Source organism: Papaver somniferum, chromosome 5 (assembly GCF_003573695.1).
Source record: "Papaver somniferum cultivar HN1 chromosome 5, ASM357369v1, whole genome shotgun sequence".
Classification (NCBI taxonomy): Eukaryota; Viridiplantae; Streptophyta; class Magnoliopsida; order Ranunculales; family Papaveraceae; genus Papaver; species Papaver somniferum.
This window is the reverse complement of record NC_039362.1, coordinates 160,995,813-161,013,970: the sequence shown is the minus strand read 5'-3', so window position 1 is coordinate 161,013,970 and position 18,158 is coordinate 160,995,813. Positions and strand designations below refer to the sequence as shown.

At 36.5% G+C, this 18,158-nt stretch overlaps 4 protein-coding genes across 5 annotated transcripts; 2 read left to right on the top strand and 2 right to left on the bottom strand.

Moving 5' to 3' along the window:
• The first annotated feature begins 851 nt into the window (after positions 1-851).
• On the top strand, positions 852-10,293 carry LOC113283422 (phospholipase SGR2-like). Of its 2 annotated transcripts, none has more exons than XM_026532668.1 (21): positions 852-1,406; positions 2,043-2,143; positions 2,589-2,780; positions 3,526-3,681; positions 4,547-4,618; positions 4,726-4,878; positions 5,531-5,581; positions 5,815-5,985; positions 6,143-6,292; positions 6,489-6,554; positions 6,660-7,094; positions 7,192-7,246; positions 7,588-7,709; positions 7,876-7,948; positions 8,153-8,255; positions 8,838-8,931; positions 9,022-9,108; positions 9,333-9,375; positions 9,450-9,553; positions 9,799-9,845; positions 9,938-10,293. In XM_026532668.1, the coding sequence occupies exons 1-21, from the start codon at positions 1,178-1,180 to the stop codon at positions 10,128-10,130; spliced, it is 2,697 nt and encodes an 898-aa protein (XP_026388453.1). In that variant the 5' UTR covers positions 852-1,177; the 3' UTR covers positions 10,131-10,293. The 2 variants fall into 2 exon arrangements, with proteins under 2 accessions (XP_026388453.1, XP_026388454.1); XM_026532669.1 differs by having other exon boundaries at positions 854-1,406; positions 9,022-9,084.
• A 225-nt stretch (positions 10,294-10,518) lies between these two features.
• Positions 10,519-11,361, bottom strand: LOC113283425 (succinate dehydrogenase assembly factor 1, mitochondrial). Its single transcript, XM_026532672.1, has one exon. The coding sequence runs from the start codon at positions 10,968-10,970 to the stop codon at positions 10,707-10,709; it is 264 nt and encodes an 87-aa protein (XP_026388457.1). The 5' UTR covers positions 10,971-11,361; the 3' UTR covers positions 10,519-10,706.
• A 162-nt stretch (positions 11,362-11,523) lies between these two features.
• On the top strand, positions 11,524-13,158 carry LOC113283423 (mitogen-activated protein kinase kinase kinase NPK1-like). Its single transcript, XM_026532670.1, has one exon. It carries the CDS (start codon positions 11,949-11,951, stop codon positions 13,017-13,019), a length of 1,071 nt encoding a protein of 356 aa, XP_026388455.1. The 5' UTR covers positions 11,524-11,948; the 3' UTR covers positions 13,020-13,158.
• Positions 13,159-13,266: 108 nt separating this feature from the next.
• Positions 13,267-16,151, bottom strand: LOC113283424 (TVP38/TMEM64 family membrane protein slr0305-like). The gene is made up of 7 exons (XM_026532671.1): positions 15,655-16,151; positions 14,934-14,986; positions 14,722-14,814; positions 14,417-14,640; positions 14,113-14,179; positions 13,898-14,008; positions 13,267-13,562 (listed from the first exon to the last, which is right to left on the bottom strand). Exons 1-7 carry the CDS (start codon positions 16,061-16,063, stop codon positions 13,539-13,541), a joined length of 981 nt encoding a protein of 326 aa, XP_026388456.1. The 5' UTR covers positions 16,064-16,151; the 3' UTR covers positions 13,267-13,538.
• Positions 16,152-18,158: the final 2,007 nt, after the last annotated feature.

The window sequence follows — 18,158 nt, the reverse complement described above, 5'->3', positions numbered from 1 at the left end:
GTTTTTGTAAGTGAGTTGATCATAATAGGAACTAATGACTGGAATATACAACTACTTAGTACTTTATTCAATCTAGATAATGTAGAAAGAATATAATGCAACTATCTCTGCCAGAGGAAATATCTTAAGGTGGGCTCCTTCTAAAGATGGTGTATTCATAGTGAAATCTGCTTATAATAAACTTGTGGAGAGGAGGGTCCAACATCAAGTGGCAGTCTGGAGTTTAGCTCTTTACCACTGTATATCCTTCTCTGTCATGGTTGGCTGCGGGATAATATGGAAGGAAAGATGCGAATGCATCTTTCTAAATAAATTTCTGAATCCCACTAATATTGTCTCTAGAATTAATTACAACATGTTGCAGTTTAGCTCATTACCATATGACATGCATAATCCATAAAACAATCCCAGAACAAATCCTTATATTTATGGTCATAATTCCGAAAATAATGTTGCATTTAAATTTTTTGTCGATGCTTCATTTGATTATATTATTAATGACCGTGACACCGGAATGGTGCTTTGTACTAATGCAGGTTCAAGCTCAGACTTTAAATAATCTTATGCAACTGGAATAAGGGACCCAGAAACAGGGAAATGCATGGCCATCATGGAAGCATTGAGCTGGGTTAAAGCTAAGGAGATTCAAAAGATACACATCATAACAAATGCAGAATCGAAATCAATCACAATGAAAGATTTGTTTGTTAGCCGGGAAAGTAGAAAAGTTATTAGAGACATAAAACTCATTTTCTACTTTTGATTATTGGAAATAGATAAGCAGGATACAACCATGACATCTCTATGATATCTGGGCTCCAGGATGCATGGGTATCCAAAGAACCCCGCACTCCGCAGTTGAAGACTAGGACTGGCCATCCTTGTCAGCCAACATCATTCTTCTCCTCGACGTGAATGAAGTGTCCAAAAAGAAAAAACGAATCAACTACCTTTCCTCAGGTTCTTCTTTCTTCTTCTTCCACGCTGTCTACCAACCTCCTCTTTCAACACTAAACATTCAGCTCTAACCGTCTCCTCCCCCCTCAACTCAAAATTAGGGTTTACATTTCATCTCCCAATCCTATTAAACCCTTCTCAATTTCCACGAAAGAAGAAATCGCAATCAGTTTTCTCATCGAATGTGTAGTAAATTCGTCTCGGGATTAGTTCGATTTTGATGGGGGAATCAGATAATAAAGATGAAGTTCCTGAAGGGAGTGGGATATGTGGGATAGAAGATGAAAATTCTCCTGATTCATTGAAGAATACACCATCGAATATCGCAAGATTGGAAGACGTGATTGAACAATGTGAAGGTCGTAAGAAGTATTTAGCACAGACTAAAAGTCTTTCTGATGGTGAAGATATTCGTTGGTACTTCTATAAGGTTCCTCTTGGCGAGAACGGTAAAATGCAACTTCTCCTCAAATTGTTTTTTCTTCTGGAATTTCTTTAGCGTTTACAACTTGGTGGCAGGAACATCTTAATTAACCTAATTATAACTTTAGTTAATGATTTAGGGTAAAATTTCAGATTCATTACTTTCGAGTTTGACCACGCGGAATCATAATTGAGACTATGGAAAGAGTAACTTTTATAAGGTAGTTTGAAGGTTTTTAAGCTACACAAAGATTTTATTTGGGGGGTTTATCTCTATAGGCTTTGGATTGTTAGTGCTGCCTGTTGGTTGTCGTGTCACCCATGTCATTTTGTAAGTTATAACATAGCAAGTGTATCGATAGTTCATGCTCGCTCTGGTGAAAGTTTAAGTAATGACTTGTTTAATTCTGTACAAATACTCGTCAATACGGAGCTTAGATGAAATCGTGACAGTACTATATGACCATGTGTTTGGTGTTCTTGTTTTAGGACTCGATAAGAATAACATGTTCTTATTTTAGGAAATTTTGACTTGTGCAAAAGTGCAGTTGTCTGTTTTGAATGATACGACACTCTCAGCTAAAAAGATGTTTTTCAAATGATGTTGACAATAGAAATGCATCATCTTCTCAAATCATAATGATATAATTGTAATTATGCAGAGTTAGCAGCATCCGTTCCTCGCTCGGAGGTAGTGGGGAAGACCGATAGCTTGCGATTCAGTATGAGGGACTCCCTTGCATTGGAAGCTTCTTTCTTGCAGGTACTCTCTCTTAGTTTCCATAGCTGTTAATAACTGCTTGAAGTATTTCAAGGTCCCCTGTAATGGTAAATATCATCTGAAATGAAATTAGGAATTCTCTCACATTTTCTGGTGTGTGAGAGATACTTGTAGGATTTTGTTTACTTCTTCATGCAGTTTTTTCTCTTTCTTTTTGTTTTTCTGTGAATTACGTTGATAACAAAGACTACTACCACGAGTTCTATGGCATGAGATTGGCAGTCGTTAACCAAACCCTAACTAGTTTCAGTTGGCAACAATTTAACATGAGAAGCAGAGCACAATGAAAAAAATGAAACTGAGTGCGTTATCCCGATCTTACGATCAAAGAGTTTTTAGGCCACAGTTTCTTTTTCTTTTTCATCAGAAAGTTCTCTTAGCATTTCTTCGCATAACTGCTTCTTTACCCGTTGCGTGTTATGTACAGAGAGAGGAGGAGTTGCTCTCAAAATGGTGGAGAGAGTACGGAGAATGTAGTGTAGGGCCGATCGGAAGCAATACTATCTCAGAAATTAAACCTGGTCCAGAATCTCAGTCCTCTATAGATGATCGTTCAAGACAGCTTCTCGCAGATGATGAAGAGAGAGTTGGTGTTCCTGTAAAAGGAGGACTCTTTGAGGTATCTATATATGTTTCTTATTTGTGCCCACATTTTTAATAATCGTCTTGATTTGTTGATGTCAAGGTCTTTGCTGTAGGACTTCCACAAAGGTGTTGTTATGATTTTAACTTTGAGTTTGTTAACTTTACGACCTATAAATGAAACTGTATCAAATCATTGACCGGCTACCCCAGTGTGATCTTAGTGGAATTTTAACCAAGATTAAGAGGTTCAAAATTTCCACTTGGTAGAAGATGATTCTCTGTCTGCCTTTTCACTTTTGTTTGTTCATAATAATTTCTTCCGGGCATCTTTTTAGGACTTTCATTTTTGTTTTGTCTGAAAATACATAATACGTTGACAAGGCACCCACGATAAGAAGAGGATACAAGAAGAAGAAAAAGCCCAACCTGAACTAAAACAATAACAACCACGGAACAACCCATTCCACACTAAAAATCTTCAAACCCAGACATTAGGGAAGAGGAATTAAAGAACTGTATAAGGAGATTAAGTGATGAAGAAGCTCCTAGATTGGCATCACTGTATAATTATCTCCCTTCAGTCTTGGTACGAGCTAAGGACATACCCTTTAAATAGGGCGTGTCCAATTATTTTACACTGAGGATTCTTTTACTAATTTGTACCTTTTCTTTCTGTTTGTCCGAGAAATTACTGTTACTTATATCCAAATAAAGGCTAGGCAGCCCGTGTTTACTTGGATATATACTTCGAGAAACTTAAGATTTTCAGGGTACCACAGGTTGATTTAGCCAAACGTCATTGTTTTCCTGTTTACTGGAGTGGAGAAAATCGACGTGTTTTACGAGGACACTGGTTTGCTCGTAAATCTGGTCTAGATTGGCTGCCTTTGCGTGAGGATGTTGCTGAGCAGTTAGAGTTTGCGTATCGTAAGCAGGTAAAGTGTGATATTGTTTCCAAAAGGTCTGTTATTTTGTTGGTCGGCTAGATTATTTTCATGTAGTATATAGTTTGTTTATGCTACTTACTAGATAGAAGATTGTGGATGTGAATATCTCCTCAATAGCAATTCTGATACCGAGGCATTCTGGCTGAAACTACTTGAAATAAATATATGAAGAGCACAACTGCTGTCCGAGATCCTTCCTTTATACCTTACAAATTTATATCATGTTAGAAACTAAGTCTACATCTCATAAGATCAAAATCGCATGGCTTATGATATTTAGTCCTAAACATATACAAATGATACATCTGTATAGGGTACTCATTTCATTATCTCATTGCATCTATTTTATTAGTACAGCAAGCATACAAGCCTTGAAGTTATACTGAAATCTGTTTTAAAGAATTTTACATTTGAAAACCTCGATATACTAACTTCATCTGTAAATATGTTGATGAATAGCAATATGTGAAGTGTCTATACATTCTGTTACAAACTTGAGACAGCTATGTTTCTCTCACCACTTAAATTTTAATCGAAAATTTTTAAAATCAAAATTAAACCCTTTTACCGAAGTGAAATAAACATTTTCGTGTTCTTACCAATTACCATGAGTTATACCTTGGTTTATATTACAATTTCGTTGAAAAAATGTAACCATTTCATGTCAATAATTAACTCGGTGAAAAGATTATACAGTAGCTTGATCAGTTGCATGCCAATAGGGTAACAATATTGTGGGCCGTAAAGATGGAGAATCTGTCAAACTAAAAGTCCCAATCTTACTGCCACATTTTCTTTTATTTGCAGTCTTAAAGATTGTGAGTTCTTCCTGATGGAGCTTTCTTTTATCCAGGTATGGCATAGGAGGACCTTTCAGCAATCTGGACTTTTTGCAGCTAGAATTGATTTACAAGGTTTTACACCGGTATGCATTTATCTTTAGTTAGTGATGAGTGTAGTTGTTTTGTTTATGATGTTCTTCATCTAGGTTTGATCACTATTTATCTCAAGCTGTTGTCTGTTCTGTTGTAGGGTCTCCATGCACTTTTTACAGGAGAGGATGATACCTGGGAGGCTTGGTTAAATGCAGACTCATATGGTTTCTCTAATATCGTTGGTCTCAAAGGAAATGCAATTAAGCTAAGGCGTGGATATTCATCCTCTGGGTCTGCAAAACCAACACAGGTTTGTTTTTCTGCACATTTAGTTTAAATTTTGACATTTACTAATAAACCTTACGTATATATGCAAGTAACCTGACGTAATGTTCAGGATCAACTTTTAGTCACTTTTGACAGTCTGCGTGGATCTCGTTACTCCAACTATAAGCTTTCCCATTCTTGGTTTATGTTCCAGCTTACACCAAGTTGACTACTGAAAGATTCCAAACATACAAACTATAGAAAGAAAAAACAATTCCATGCACTCTCAACATATGTGTAGCTAGAATGTCCAAATGCAACTATTATTACCAGTCAGATGATAGGGTTGCTTGAGCAAGAAGTATAAACCTATTATCAATTTTTTATTTTTATATCAATACTTTTTCAAGTTCTCTGCAGTTGATACATTATCAGGTCATTCCTTTTTTTCCATTTATTGTTGATATACCTTATGTTGCTTTATTTTTATAGACAAGTTAGATCCTTCATGTTGTTTGTATCTAGGAACTTTGCAGGAAATCATGTTAGATCAATGCAATGTGATAATTAGAGTGCATTTCCGCATAAGTTTGTGTTAACATTTGTAGTGAATGAATTATGCTTAAGGTTACATTCCTTACGTCGCTAATGCTGCCATTCTTATCAAGTTACAAGGATTTTCTTTTCTGCTTCAGGATGAACTGCGTCAACGGAAGGAGGAGGAAATGGATGACTACAGCTCTCAAGTAGGGATTCTAGCACTTGATCATGCCTTCTTTTTTCTATTTTAGAGTCCTTAGTTTTCTGGTTCACCTCTCATTTATACAATAAGGAGATTTAAGAAGCCTGGGTAAGGCACTGTGTATGTCCAATATAATTATGACATATCCGTCCGTTAGATACAGTAATTGCATCATAATGTGATTTTTACGTTCACTAATTTTGTGTTTGGCTTTCTAACTATTAAATGTTATTTTAGGTTCCAGTTAGGCATTTAGTATTTATGGTTCACGGTATTGGTCAAAGGTTGGAGAAAGCTAATTTAGTTGATGACGTTGGAGATTTTCGTGCCATTACAGCGAATCTGGCTGAACATCATCTGTCTGCACACCAACTTGATACTCAGAGGGTACTCTTCATTCCTTGCCAGGTAACCGAATTGTCTTTTCATAATCTCTCCATCTTGAGAACTGTGTGAAAATACTTCTGCTGGATTGCTATCTATATTTCCTGCGCTGTGCCTTGAGTAGGTTTATTAAATTGTTTGTTGTACATTTACGAATCTTAATATGGTACTTGCTTTGCAGTGGAGAAAGGGGTTGAAGCTTGATGGTGAAAACGCTGTCGAGAAGGTTACTTTGCAGGGTGTGCGTGGCTTGCGTTTCATGCTAAGCGCAACTGTTCATGATGTGCTATATTACATGAGTCCTATCTACTGTCAGGAGATCATCAACTCGGTATACTTGCTATTTAATCGTGAAAGTTTCTGCCTTGTTTTGTAGTTTAAAATTTTTAATACTATAGTAATTGGCTCGAGTTCTCTCTAAATAATTAAATGACATACATTAACCGTGAAAAACACTAAAAGTTACTAGTTGGACTTTACAACTATCTATTGCAAGTTAGAACTGACAATCTTGTCTTTTCTTTTAGGTTTCTAACCAGTTAAATAGGTTGTACCTGAAATTTATCAAGAGGAATCCAGGTTACGATGGAAAAGTAAGTACCCTTTGGAATTTAATGCTCAAGCTTTTATATTCCTTTATAGTCGAGCCATTGCTATATTTTTGTGGTTGGAAGTATCCTAATGATAGCTCTTTGCAGGTGTCTATATATGCTCATTCTCTAGGAAGTGTCCTCTCTTACGATATCCTTTGTCATCAAGAGAATTTGTCCTCCCAATTTCCGGTAGATTTCATGTACAAAGAGCGTGGTGGAAATAAAGAATCCTGTTTAGGTGAAACCGATTCCTCTCCTCACTGCAGATCTTCTCGGACACCCAGGGAACTGTCTCATACATTATCTCAGCATACTGCGGAGTCTGAACAACCTAGTGGTAAGTCCTCTGTGGAGGATGAAGACCGAGTTTTAGATCAGGGTTCCAGTGACGCACTTCCTCTCGAGGATAATAGCTTAGGTAATAGTACAAGCACAGACATCGGAGTTCTCGACGGTGTTTTGGAAAATTTGGCGGAGAACACTAGTGCATCTGCAGACACCACCGAGGAGGGGAAAACAATCAATATGCTGACAGAAGAGGTAAGAATTATATCAATAACTTTAACTCTATCTGTATTTGTGCATGTTTTTTTTTTTGGCGGTAGTTAGACTTTAGACTAAACAGCTGTTATTGCAGGTGCTTACCCTAAAAGCAAGAATAGCTGAACTGGAATCGCACCATGGTGGTGAAGGTAGAAATGATGAGCTCCATCTAGATATGATTTGCCACATCTTGTATTTTTCTTCCCATTTTCTTGTATTAGAGCACTTTTTCCTAGACAAGAAGAGTAGGAATTAGAGCACTTTTTCCTACTGCACAAAAAAGTGGCTTGAAAACATTTTTACATGTAAAGAATTCTAATGTGGTCATTCCTAGTTCTTGTTCAAGAGACAGATTTACTCAAAATCTGGCAAGAAAAAAATCATATAAATATATATTAGGTTTTTTCCGTTCTTTATACTTTGTTCATGCACTTATTGAGAAAATCGTATTGGATAAGTATTATCGGGATTTCTAATTTACTCTTAACAGGTAACAAGGAAGTAAACAATGAAGGTTCATATCAATCCCCCTCTCAAAAGTTACCCTCCGAGCAGGGAAATATGACCCAGAATTATACGCCTCAAATCAAGTACACAAAGCTTGAATTCAAGGTAGTGCCAATTATTTCCATCTATCCTCATTCAGATATTTCTTGGTATTGCTTAGTGTCTCAATGGTTATCTGCTTGTTTTTTTGTACACCGATGAAAAAAGTTAATTATGGAGCAAAATTTGAAGGGATTCTTCTTTCTTTGACATAATAATTTCTGTCTTTTAGGTGGATACATTCTTTGCAGTTGGGTCTCCTCTTGGTTTCTTTCTTTCCCTTCGTAATGTCAGGATTGGAATTGGTAAGAGTTGCTTAATACTAGTAAATTGTTAATGTGCTATATTTGCTCACTGCTATCAAGCGATGCCTCCAAATGTTTTCATGATATCACATGGTTGTTCTTTTCTTTGTATAACAAGTTGTCTGTTTGAAAATTCTTCACACCTGTTGCTTTTTCATTCTCATTGTTGCTTACATGAACTCTTCTATTTTTGGCTTTCTACAGGTAGAGGTCTAGAGTATTGGCAAGATGGAAAGATAATTGAAGAAATGCCTGCCTGTAGGCAAATGCTCAATATTTTTCACCCTTTTGATCCTGTGGCATACAGGTCTGTTCACTTGAGATGATGTATTTTCTTGAAATAAAATCTGTTTACCATTTTTAACATGGAAGGCTGGCATATTTGTGGATTACACATGGAAGACTGGCATTTATTTCTTACATTGTAGTTAGGACTTTCGACTAATTTGACGTTATGAGAGAGCTTAATAATGCCTGAACTAGGAGTCCCTGTTTCGAGAAGGTCTGTTGGAATGGTAATTTACCATACATAAGAACTATACTTAATTGTTGTCACAAATATATTTGGTCACGTAGAAAGTGTAACTTGCGTTGTAAACTCTCAATTTGCCAAAGGCTTGGATAGCTAGATTTTTTGGTTGGCTACTAATATATCAGTTACCTGGACTGCACAGCCACCATTGGTACCAAAATTGCTGTTTGGGAAAATGATTGCGGCTATGCATAAAACTGATGCATATTATGTAATTCAGATCATATTTCATATACGAAAAATGGATGCGATATACATTTATGTTTTAGATATGCGATACCACATTTATCTTGGTGAAATGTTATTCTCTTTGAATTGAGAAAACATTGTTTGAATTTAGGGTGGGCTTTCATACAGAGTAGAACCACTTGTTTGTAAAGAATATTTCAACAAGCGTCCAGTTTTAATTCCTTATCACAAAGGGGGAAAGAGGTTGCACATTGGGTTTCAGGTATCGTACTGATGTTCTCGCCCATCAATATTTTGAGTTCTTTCTTCCCTTTTTGTTGTTATCAGTTATTAAGCATAATATTTGATGCAGGAATTCACCGAAGATCTAGCTCATCGTTCTCAAGTGCTTGCAGGTCATCTAAATGCTTTTAGGGTACGCAATATGCTCCATGATAAGGTTTTGGAAGTTATCCCATTACCATTATTTATCTCTTTTGCAAACCTCCATGAAATTAAATTCCTTATGCAGCTCGACATTTATCCCAAAACTTGAGTTTCTCTGTGTCATAAAACATTTTAGTTCAATATTTTGCCCATTTTAAACATGTTGGTCGTTGTGAAAGTGAATTTGAGATGTCTCTTCTAGTTATTTATCTTAATCTGAGGCTTTGGTCTGAATAGGTAAAAGTGCTCTCCATATGCTCGAAAAAGGCCGTCACTGAAGGTAAATTATTTTTGTCACACGATATCTTCGTTTCTTCTAGAAGTTTTTGTAATATGTGGGAGTATGTATGACAGATTTAACAGAAGATGACGAAGAAACAAAAGAAAGATCATATGGTTCACTTATGATGGAGACGTTGACTGGAAGTGAAAATGGTCGGATTGATCACATGCTTCAAGTGAGTACTCGCGTGGATATACCCATTCTTCAATCCATTTTTTACTTATCTTCCCCATGTTAATCCTTGAATTTCATTAGATACGAGGTTACTTTTTTTCTTTTGAATTACAAACTTCGGTTACGTATGATCATCGGACTTGACCTTCAGATTTTAGCATCTATTTATTTCGACCAGCGTGACCCAAACAAAGTATATATTATAAATCATGCTGATTAACCAAAGATTATGTGTTGGAAATGCAGGATAAAACATTTGAACATCAATATATATCAGCAATCGGGTCGCATACGTAAGCATCTTTATCCAACATTGGTGGTTTTTTTTTTACTAGAGCAGTAGTGTAGTGGACTATATTACTAATGTGGTAAAGTGGTTATGCAGAAATTATTGGCGAGACGAAGATACTGCTCTTTTTATACTCAACCACTTGTATTCAGATATTCCAAAAGAGCCATCCAAATCTGAACAATCCAGTAGAAGTAGCTCGAAAATGGAAACAAAGCCAAAAGATTTGCATTGCCAAAATGACGAAATCTCTGAACTTGTTGTTCCTTTAATATCCCCTGAAGGATGAGCGTTCAAAAATATGATTTTCAACGAATAAATTAGTAGTATTATGCATTTTCTTTAGCATGTATTAGATGTTCATATTAATGTGTCATTTGAAAAAGAAAAAAAATCACAAGTTACATAATTTTTTATAAGATATCACTTTATACCCCTTTGTGAATAGCAAATACGAGGCTTTTACATAAATTTACAAGATGTCCTTTTTCTCTGTGTAATCAAATTTGCTTTGTTTGATTTCCCATGATGATTAGTGAACTACAATTACATTTTAGAGTAGGTTCAAGCTTGCCTCATTGAGCATGTTTATTGAGTCAAAAATTTGTTAATTTTCTGGATTAGGCAAGCCACCACCAGAAGTATGATGAACAGATAAAACAAAGAACTCATGGAGATTGCTGGAAAAAAGGGTCTGATCCCAAATAAATTTATTTTACTACAACAAAAGAACATCATCAGTTACACAATGGATGTCGAAATTCAGATTAAAAACCATCCAATCCTCACTCTCTAAATCAAATCAGAATAAAAAGATCTAAAAACTTGATCATCATCATAATTCTTCTAGTTGTTGATGAAGATTTCAGTTACTGGAGCGACTAGGAATAGTAAATGTAGAGACAGTCTCAACAATTTTGAGCTGATCGAGCTGTTTGGTACCTCGCCTTAACAAATACTCGATGTAGATAAAATTCTTCCTCTCGACGTTCTTGGCATTATTTCGAAATTCAGAAGAAACATATGATTCGATCTTCTTTCTGTCTTCTGGTCCTTTTGATCGAGCTGCTCTTAGAAACCCTCTGTATAATCCCAATACTTGCTTTTGCAATCCTGTTAATTTCTTCATCGCATCTTACAATTACTGCAAGGCTGATGAATTTGATTTTGAGATTTGGGGAAGGGACACTGTTTGTATTCAAAGTAGGGTTTGTATGTAAAATAACAAATTTACCCTTGCCTACTTCACCACCGCTCAAGGGAAGAGTCCGCCCATGAGTGGACTGGTCGGTGCCATAGTCAAGACTCCGTGGCTCGACGACAGCGGTGAAAGATTTGAGCACACCTAACTCGGAGTTCAATAATGTTTCTCACGGCTCAAACCTGACCCGTTCATTTTTCTTACAGACTAAAATACCCACAAGAAAATTCAAAATGCCGAGTTTGTAACTGAAAAGTAGTATAACCGTCGGAATATCATTTTGCTTGAAAAAGTCCGACCACATGTCTGTTTCTGCCGCCTACAAATCCCGCCTTTATATTTAATGAACAAAAAACCCTTGTAAATACACTGGAAATCAGGACGGCCAACAACGGTATTCTCTTACTATAACCACCACATTTTTGTTTCGTCTCTATTTGCTATTTAAGCAACTTATTTTCTTCTTCTCCTTTGTAACAGCTTGAAACAAAATAAACTAAAGAAAACATTTAGGCAGGAGAATCAAACTCTGCCGATTGAGTGAGAAAAACACAAGAGAATTTGACTTCGAGCGGTTTTCCATTAGCTGATGGGAAACCGCTCTTTCTTTGGTATTGTTACTTTGTTTTTCAACCAAACTCCTTGCTTATATCTTCGTCTGACAAGAAGAAAAAAATCCCAAGGATTCTTTGGTTCGTAAGTAGTTGCTTTAATCATTTTATTAGACATTGATTTCGATAGGTATTTTCGTTTTCATTGTATTTAGTAATTAGCAATCAAATTCTGATCTACACTGCAAAAAGTTGGTCAAGATTTTGTATATGCATTTGGAAGGATTTCGATATTCCAAATCTTAGTTTAGTTTTCTTTCTTTATCAGATTCTCTGTTTTATTCGAATCAGAAATATGGTGAGAAATTGTATGATATCTTCTGGTAACCCATTGTGGGTGAAGGGTAACCCAGTAGGGGCTGGTTCTTTTGGTGTTGTCCATTTGGCCATGAACAAATTCACCGGCGAACTGTTTGCTGTGAAAACTGCTTATTCAGGGCCAGGGCTTCAATCTCTAGAGAATGAAGCAGAGATTCTGGAAAGCCTTGATTCACCTTACACTATTCCATGCCTAGGGAAGGACTTCACGTATGAACCAAACGGTGAACGGAGACTTAAAATATTCCTGGAATACCAGGCTGGAGGAAGTTTATCTGATGTTTTAAACAACTTCGGCGGTTGTCTTGATGAGTCTGTGATCCGTAGTTACACCAGAGAGATTCTTTTGGGTCTCGATTATCTCCACAAGAACAACATCGTTCACGGTGATATCAAATGTAAGAATCTGCTCTTGGGTACGTCAGGTCACATAAAATTGGCAGACTTTGGATGTTCCAGGAGAATGAACTCAACAAAGATGACTGACGCTGATTCAAAGTTATGTTGGCAGTCAATTGTTGGGACTCCATTGTGGACAGCACCTGAAGTTTTGAGAAATGAAGGGCTATGTTTTGCTTCTGATATTTGGTCATTGGGTTGCACCATTATTGAGATGGCTACAGGTAAGGCTCCATGGTCTGGCAATAAGATCTCAAATCCGATGAGTGCAGTACTCAGGATCGCTTCTGGCAAAGAACTACCTCAGTTTCCAACAAAATTTTCTGGGGAAGGATTAGATTTCTTGGCTAAATGCTTGGAGAGGGATCCTAAGTTAAGGTTAACTACTGGAGAGTTGCTTGATCATCCTTTTGTTTCTAGGAGTTTTAGGAAAGAATATGCTTTTTCCCCAGATAGCATTTTAGAATTTGGAATGTATGAATCAGACTACGATTCAGATGAGGCAGAAAAAGTGTTTCAACAAGAGACTCGAAGCAGGCTTCCATTCTTAAAAAGACAACACAGCCGAAGAGAGAGAGCTTCGGAGTGGCCGTACAAGGAGAATGATTTTGCTTCATCAGATGATTGGATTACTGTAAGATCAGGTTAATGTCTTCTTCAGGTGCATAGAGGATTAGGACAACTTAGATAGGCAGAGATGATTTTGATTGTACATTGTAAATTTGGGTAGAACCATAGTAGTAGGTCTTTTCATTAGTTATTCATTTTTTTTCTTTAATTTTCGTCTACTTTTAGTTATCATGGTCCCCCTCAACATGGATTAACAACAAAGAGAGAAGTACTTTATACCTAAAAGAACAACAACACAGAAAATAGATGGCCAGGAGAACAGAAAATTTTCTTATATGCAAATCCTATCTTGAGATAATTTTCCACAATTTCATAATGTTAACAAGTCACCCTACCACTGTATCATGGTACACCTATTATTACTGACAGTACCATAATATATTTGAGCAAGCGATCAGTTTTTATTGGATGAAGCTTTTGAATGATGTTAACTCATTTACAAGATATTTCATTAGCCATTTGACTTTATGTTTATATGGTCGATCATTCTAGTATCCACATAACTAGGTTTAGGGGTAGCTAACCTTGCATATGGTATCTACTCCATATCCTTCATAGCATCCTGCCACAAAAATATAATTATTTATTTAGTGAATAAAATAAAAATGAATCCAAATATTAACATATAAATTGATAGGGTCAACATAGTCACTAGATCCTTCTTTGATAGAATGATGAAGTCATCAATTTAGTGAGAACCTGACTCTTTTGAACCAGTTAAGTGGGTCAGAAAATCTAATAACAGCAGGAACTTGTTGCAGAATAGGTTATGCAAAAATGGTTTTGGTAGTACATCCAGTTACGGAGTATAATATGTAATGTAATCTGTAGAATCTATCTCTATATTCTACATCTCTATCTAAACAAGGTATTTTAGTGAGCACACAGGTCTCATACCTTCGCAAGTTTTGTAACATAAGCAGCAGCCAAGGCAGTCGCTAAGAGTCCTAGGCCTAGAGTCAATAACTGGCCATTTCCTCCGGGTAACCCACCTTCAGATTCTTCTTGCTGCAAAATCACAAAACTGAAGATTAGGTAGAATCCCAGGAAATGAAAATAAAAACAAAAATAGAGACAAAAATATATAGATGGAAGACTAAGATCCAACTTACAATAATTGCTCTGCCAAATGCACCAGCACTGACATATGCCCATGTTCCTGGAAGCATCCCCAACCAACTGCGACAAACAGTTATATTGCATTTTTTTGTTGTTAGAACCCAAAAGATCTGTAGCCGGCTGAATATAGCCGAACTTTTTTCACCAATGTACATTAATTGAAAGAGTGGCTATTCAAACACTGTCCTAACTTGTACACGTGTTTTGGTTTCGAGTTACAGGTTGGTCCAAACAACATGGAAACAGCATTTCAACTTGTAGCAAAGACAAATTGAATAAAATTGGATATAAACTAACCTGCCCAGAACATATGGTAGGAACTTTACAGAAGTCAACCCATATAGATAGTTCCCGAGAGAAAATGGAAGCAAAGGGCTCAGACGAAGAAGAGTCACAACTTTGAAACCATTCTCTCCAATCGCTTTGTCAATGGCCAGGAATTTCTTGTTTTCCTCAACCAATTTAAGAATTCGATCACGTGCAAAATACCTGGCAATGAGAAAAGCCACAGTTGCTGCAATCTGCAAAAGAGTAACTTACCTGTGAGTATCCCAAGATTTTTCATAACATAGATAGAACAATAGATACAAGAACCGTCTTACCGTTCCACTTATGGACACAAGGATAGTGCCAGTAAATGGGCCAAAAAGAAGACCAGCTGACATTGTTAAGGGGATCGCTGGAATTGCAAGGACCTAGCAGAAAATGGAGTATAATTAGTCGACGACTGCAAATAAGCATCAAATTCATAGTTTTACTTGTATCGATTCCCTAATATCATAAAACATCTTGTGGACTAAGAGAGAGTATGCACCTCCAGTCCAGCATAAACAGCCACAAATAAGGCATATCCTGCTGTGCCATAGCCTGTTTAAAGAGAGGCATTACATAAGCTTCAAAACTGACGAGGGTTACAAAATATGGTAGTTGCTGTAAAAATTATACACAAATCGTATCACACATACATTAGATGCACCAATTTATACTTGGGTTGTTACAAATTTTGAGTATTACACTAGTTGATCAAGAAGACGCCATTCATCCTTTTTGTCTCATTCTTTATTTTGACATCTTTCAGAGTATCTTACCCCAGTTTGCCTCCAACTCGATCTAAGGATTATTTCTGGTACAACCTTCCTAAAGCAGTCCAAAGATAAGCTTATCTAGCAATATTGAATTCTAACCCAGACCATATTCAACCACTTCATACAATTTCCAGAGTAAGTCAAAATTTATGACTTGAGGAAAACAGCAAAATCGAATCGACTCACCAATTGGTTCAAATCTAAAAGAATCCTTACTTAAAAATAGATGAAAGTTAATTTCAGATCCATTGATTGTATTACGATCACCTAAGTTTGTGATTTAAGCATTTGAAAGAGCATAAAAATGTATCCGAGTGTATGTTTCATCATCAATAAGCTACAGATTTTGATTTTACAACCACAAATCAAAAACCAAACCAATCCATCAAATTTTAACAACTTTCCTAGAACAAAATTCTGAATCGAGCTTATTTAGTAAGCTAATTTTACCTTCAATGAAAGTGGAAAACTGCGTAAGAAACGCATTAACCTGATCTTTATAAACATAACCAACAGTACCAAAACCTCCAATAACACCAACAAGTAAAAGTCCTGCTAAAACTGTCCCTTTAAGTGCATTATCCCCATTAATCCCACCATCAGAACTCTTTTCATCGTCTTCTTCCTCATCCTTTTTAGGGTTACCAAATCTTCCTAAACTCTGTGGAGAATTAGAAGTTTTAGGTAAGATTTGTTTCTTAGATTCTTTAAGCGAAGAAGAACATGTTTTGAAGAAATGAAAACGTTTTGGTTTAAATTGAGTATGACGATGATGATGAGAGAAGAGATAAGTAGGTTTAAGTGGAACGAAGAATGTTTGCTGAAGAGAAGAGACTGAAGATGGTACTAAGGTGCGCATTTTATGTAATGGCAGCGCTCTTGAATTGTTGTTGCTGCTGCTGCCATGTGAGTCTTCGGATTTGGAGATGCGATATTGGTTGTCGTGTGAGTAGGTGACGTTTTTTTTAGTTGATAATTTTGGAAGATCCTGGTAAGTCCACGTGCCGTTTGAAACCCACTCGGAATGTGCCTTTTGGATTCCTGTGTGTCGTCATTTTGCACTCAAAAGTGAAGTGCGTGTACTTCACTGTCTGGTGATTAGAGATGGATGTTAAAGTGCAAGTGCAACGGCAGGAGGATGATGATGGACGTAACTTACATAGTTTTTTCTTCTTTTTTTATTATTTTTTTCTTTAATGGAAAACAGGGGCTTCGAATCGCCCCTGAATTTGATTTATGACTACCTCATTCAAATTGAGATTTGAAGGATTACATTGATCAATTACATCAATAAACAGGACAATAATCGAAACTTAAAGAAACGAGATAAGAAAATCGTATTAAACTTCTGCAGCATGTTGAAATAATGGTTTCAAACCATTTTGTTTCTTGACCATTAAATATATCAGATGCTTCCATAAAAGGGAAGCAATATGCCCAAATTAGATTCTTCACAAACGATCTCTATATCTGGCGAAGTAGATCGTTTTCATCCATCACATGCTTGAGAACAATGGAAATCCAAATCCACCAAACAATCCTAATAATAGAATAAGAAAACAAGTCCCGATAGTATTGTGAAACCATCGGACCGATCAGAAAATCATAAAAATTGTTTCTAAACAATTTTTTTTACTGAAAGACAAATATATGCAAAGAAACAAACTCGATCCGTCCGGTAGATCTGAAAAATCAAACCTAAACCAGACGGATCAAGGATTAAGTTTTGAAGAAAGTAGTTTCTTTTTTTTTGTTCTTCTTTGTTTCAAAGAGAAAAGAGATCGATGTTATTCTACATAGGTGTTTTTCTTTAAAAAACTGGGCATGCACACTCCTATCAGAGTGTTAATTTGACACGCTTATTTGATCAGTAAAGTAATTAACGGATGGTCTCATTATCTCGAAGTGTGAGATCAAAAGATGAGATTGAAATATCACATATATACTTGTTAGAAAATGTATGCAAAATCAAATCATCTTTCTGAGGTAAGATTGTAATTCTATTTAGTTTGGGTATGTGATTTTTTCAAGAAAATACCTAGATGTGCTAATTTCCTAATACAAATCTTGGTGAAGTCCAACCTAAATGTGTTCTGGTATATTCATGGCTCTTCCCAGCAGAATTTCATGGGTTAGTAATAAATATTTAACGTACGGGCATCTGAGCCACTATCGAATAAGCCCCGAAAAAATGGCGCAAGTGTATTCGACAATAATGCACTAACGAGCACCTGAATGCACGAACGAGCATTCAAAAGATACGAAGGAACGATGAACCTATGCAAAATAGGGAAGAAAATAATAACAGTAATAAAATATTAACGGAGGCGCCTAAGGGACTAGGCTCACCAGCCGGTCAAACATGCCGTCGTGGCCGGTCCCACCCTCTTCCCATATTTTATCTTATTTTATTATTTTCCTTGATCTCATGAAAACTCTTTCATTTGAACAAACTCCTTCGTTTGAGGAAACTCCTCAGTCATGGTGTTTCCTTCGTACCAAGGAAATAATATAAAATTAGAAAATGTGTCATGGGACTGGGTCTACTAGCCGGCCGACTATGCCCTAGTGGTGGCCGGTCCCACACCTTGTAATCTTTATTATTTTATTATTATTATTTCCTTCATATTATGAAATTCCTCAGTTTCATGATATTTCCTTCACACCAAGGAAATAATATAAACTTAAGAAAAATGTCACGGGACCGGGCCACTAGACGACCGACCATGTCCTAGCCATGGCCGGTCCCACACCTTGCGATTCCTTATTTTATTTTTATTATTATTATTATAAATAATTTTCATTTTTAATTATTGGATAAAGAGTATTACATTAACTAGTTGGAAGCCTAACAAGCTAAGCTCTAACAACGCACTACTACATGAATTGAACAGGTTGCCGTGCTAACCTACCAACGAGCCTCATGGGTAACCTAGCCAGGGGGGGGGGGGCTG

Coding starts and splice junctions, on each gene's coding strand:
- LOC113283422 (XM_026532668.1), top strand. CDS start 1,178: ATGGGGGAATCAGATAATAAAGATGAAGTTCCTGAAGGGAGTGGGATA. Junction 1,407..2,042: donor GGTTCCTCTTGGCGAGAACG/GTAAAATGCAAC, acceptor GTAATTATGCAG/AGTTAGCAGCATCCGTTCCT. Junction 7,710..7,875: donor ACACAAAGCTTGAATTCAAG/GTAGTGCCAATT, acceptor TCTGTCTTTTAG/GTGGATACATTCTTTGCAGT.
- LOC113283425 (XM_026532672.1), bottom strand. CDS start 10,970: ATGAAGAAATTAACAGGATTGCAAAAGCAAGTATTGGGATTATACAGA.
- LOC113283423 (XM_026532670.1), top strand. CDS start 11,949: ATGGTGAGAAATTGTATGATATCTTCTGGTAACCCATTGTGGGTGAAG.
- LOC113283424 (XM_026532671.1), bottom strand. CDS start 16,063: ATGCGCACCTTAGTACCATCTTCAGTCTCTTCTCTTCAGCAAACATTC. Junction 14,009..14,112: donor CATTTGGCAGAGCAATTATT/GTAAGTTGGATC, acceptor GTGATTTTGCAG/CAAGAAGAATCTGAAGGTGG. Junction 13,563..13,897: donor ATGTTACAAAACTTGCGAAG/GTATGAGACCTG, acceptor TTTTTGTGGCAG/GATGCTATGAAGGATATGGA.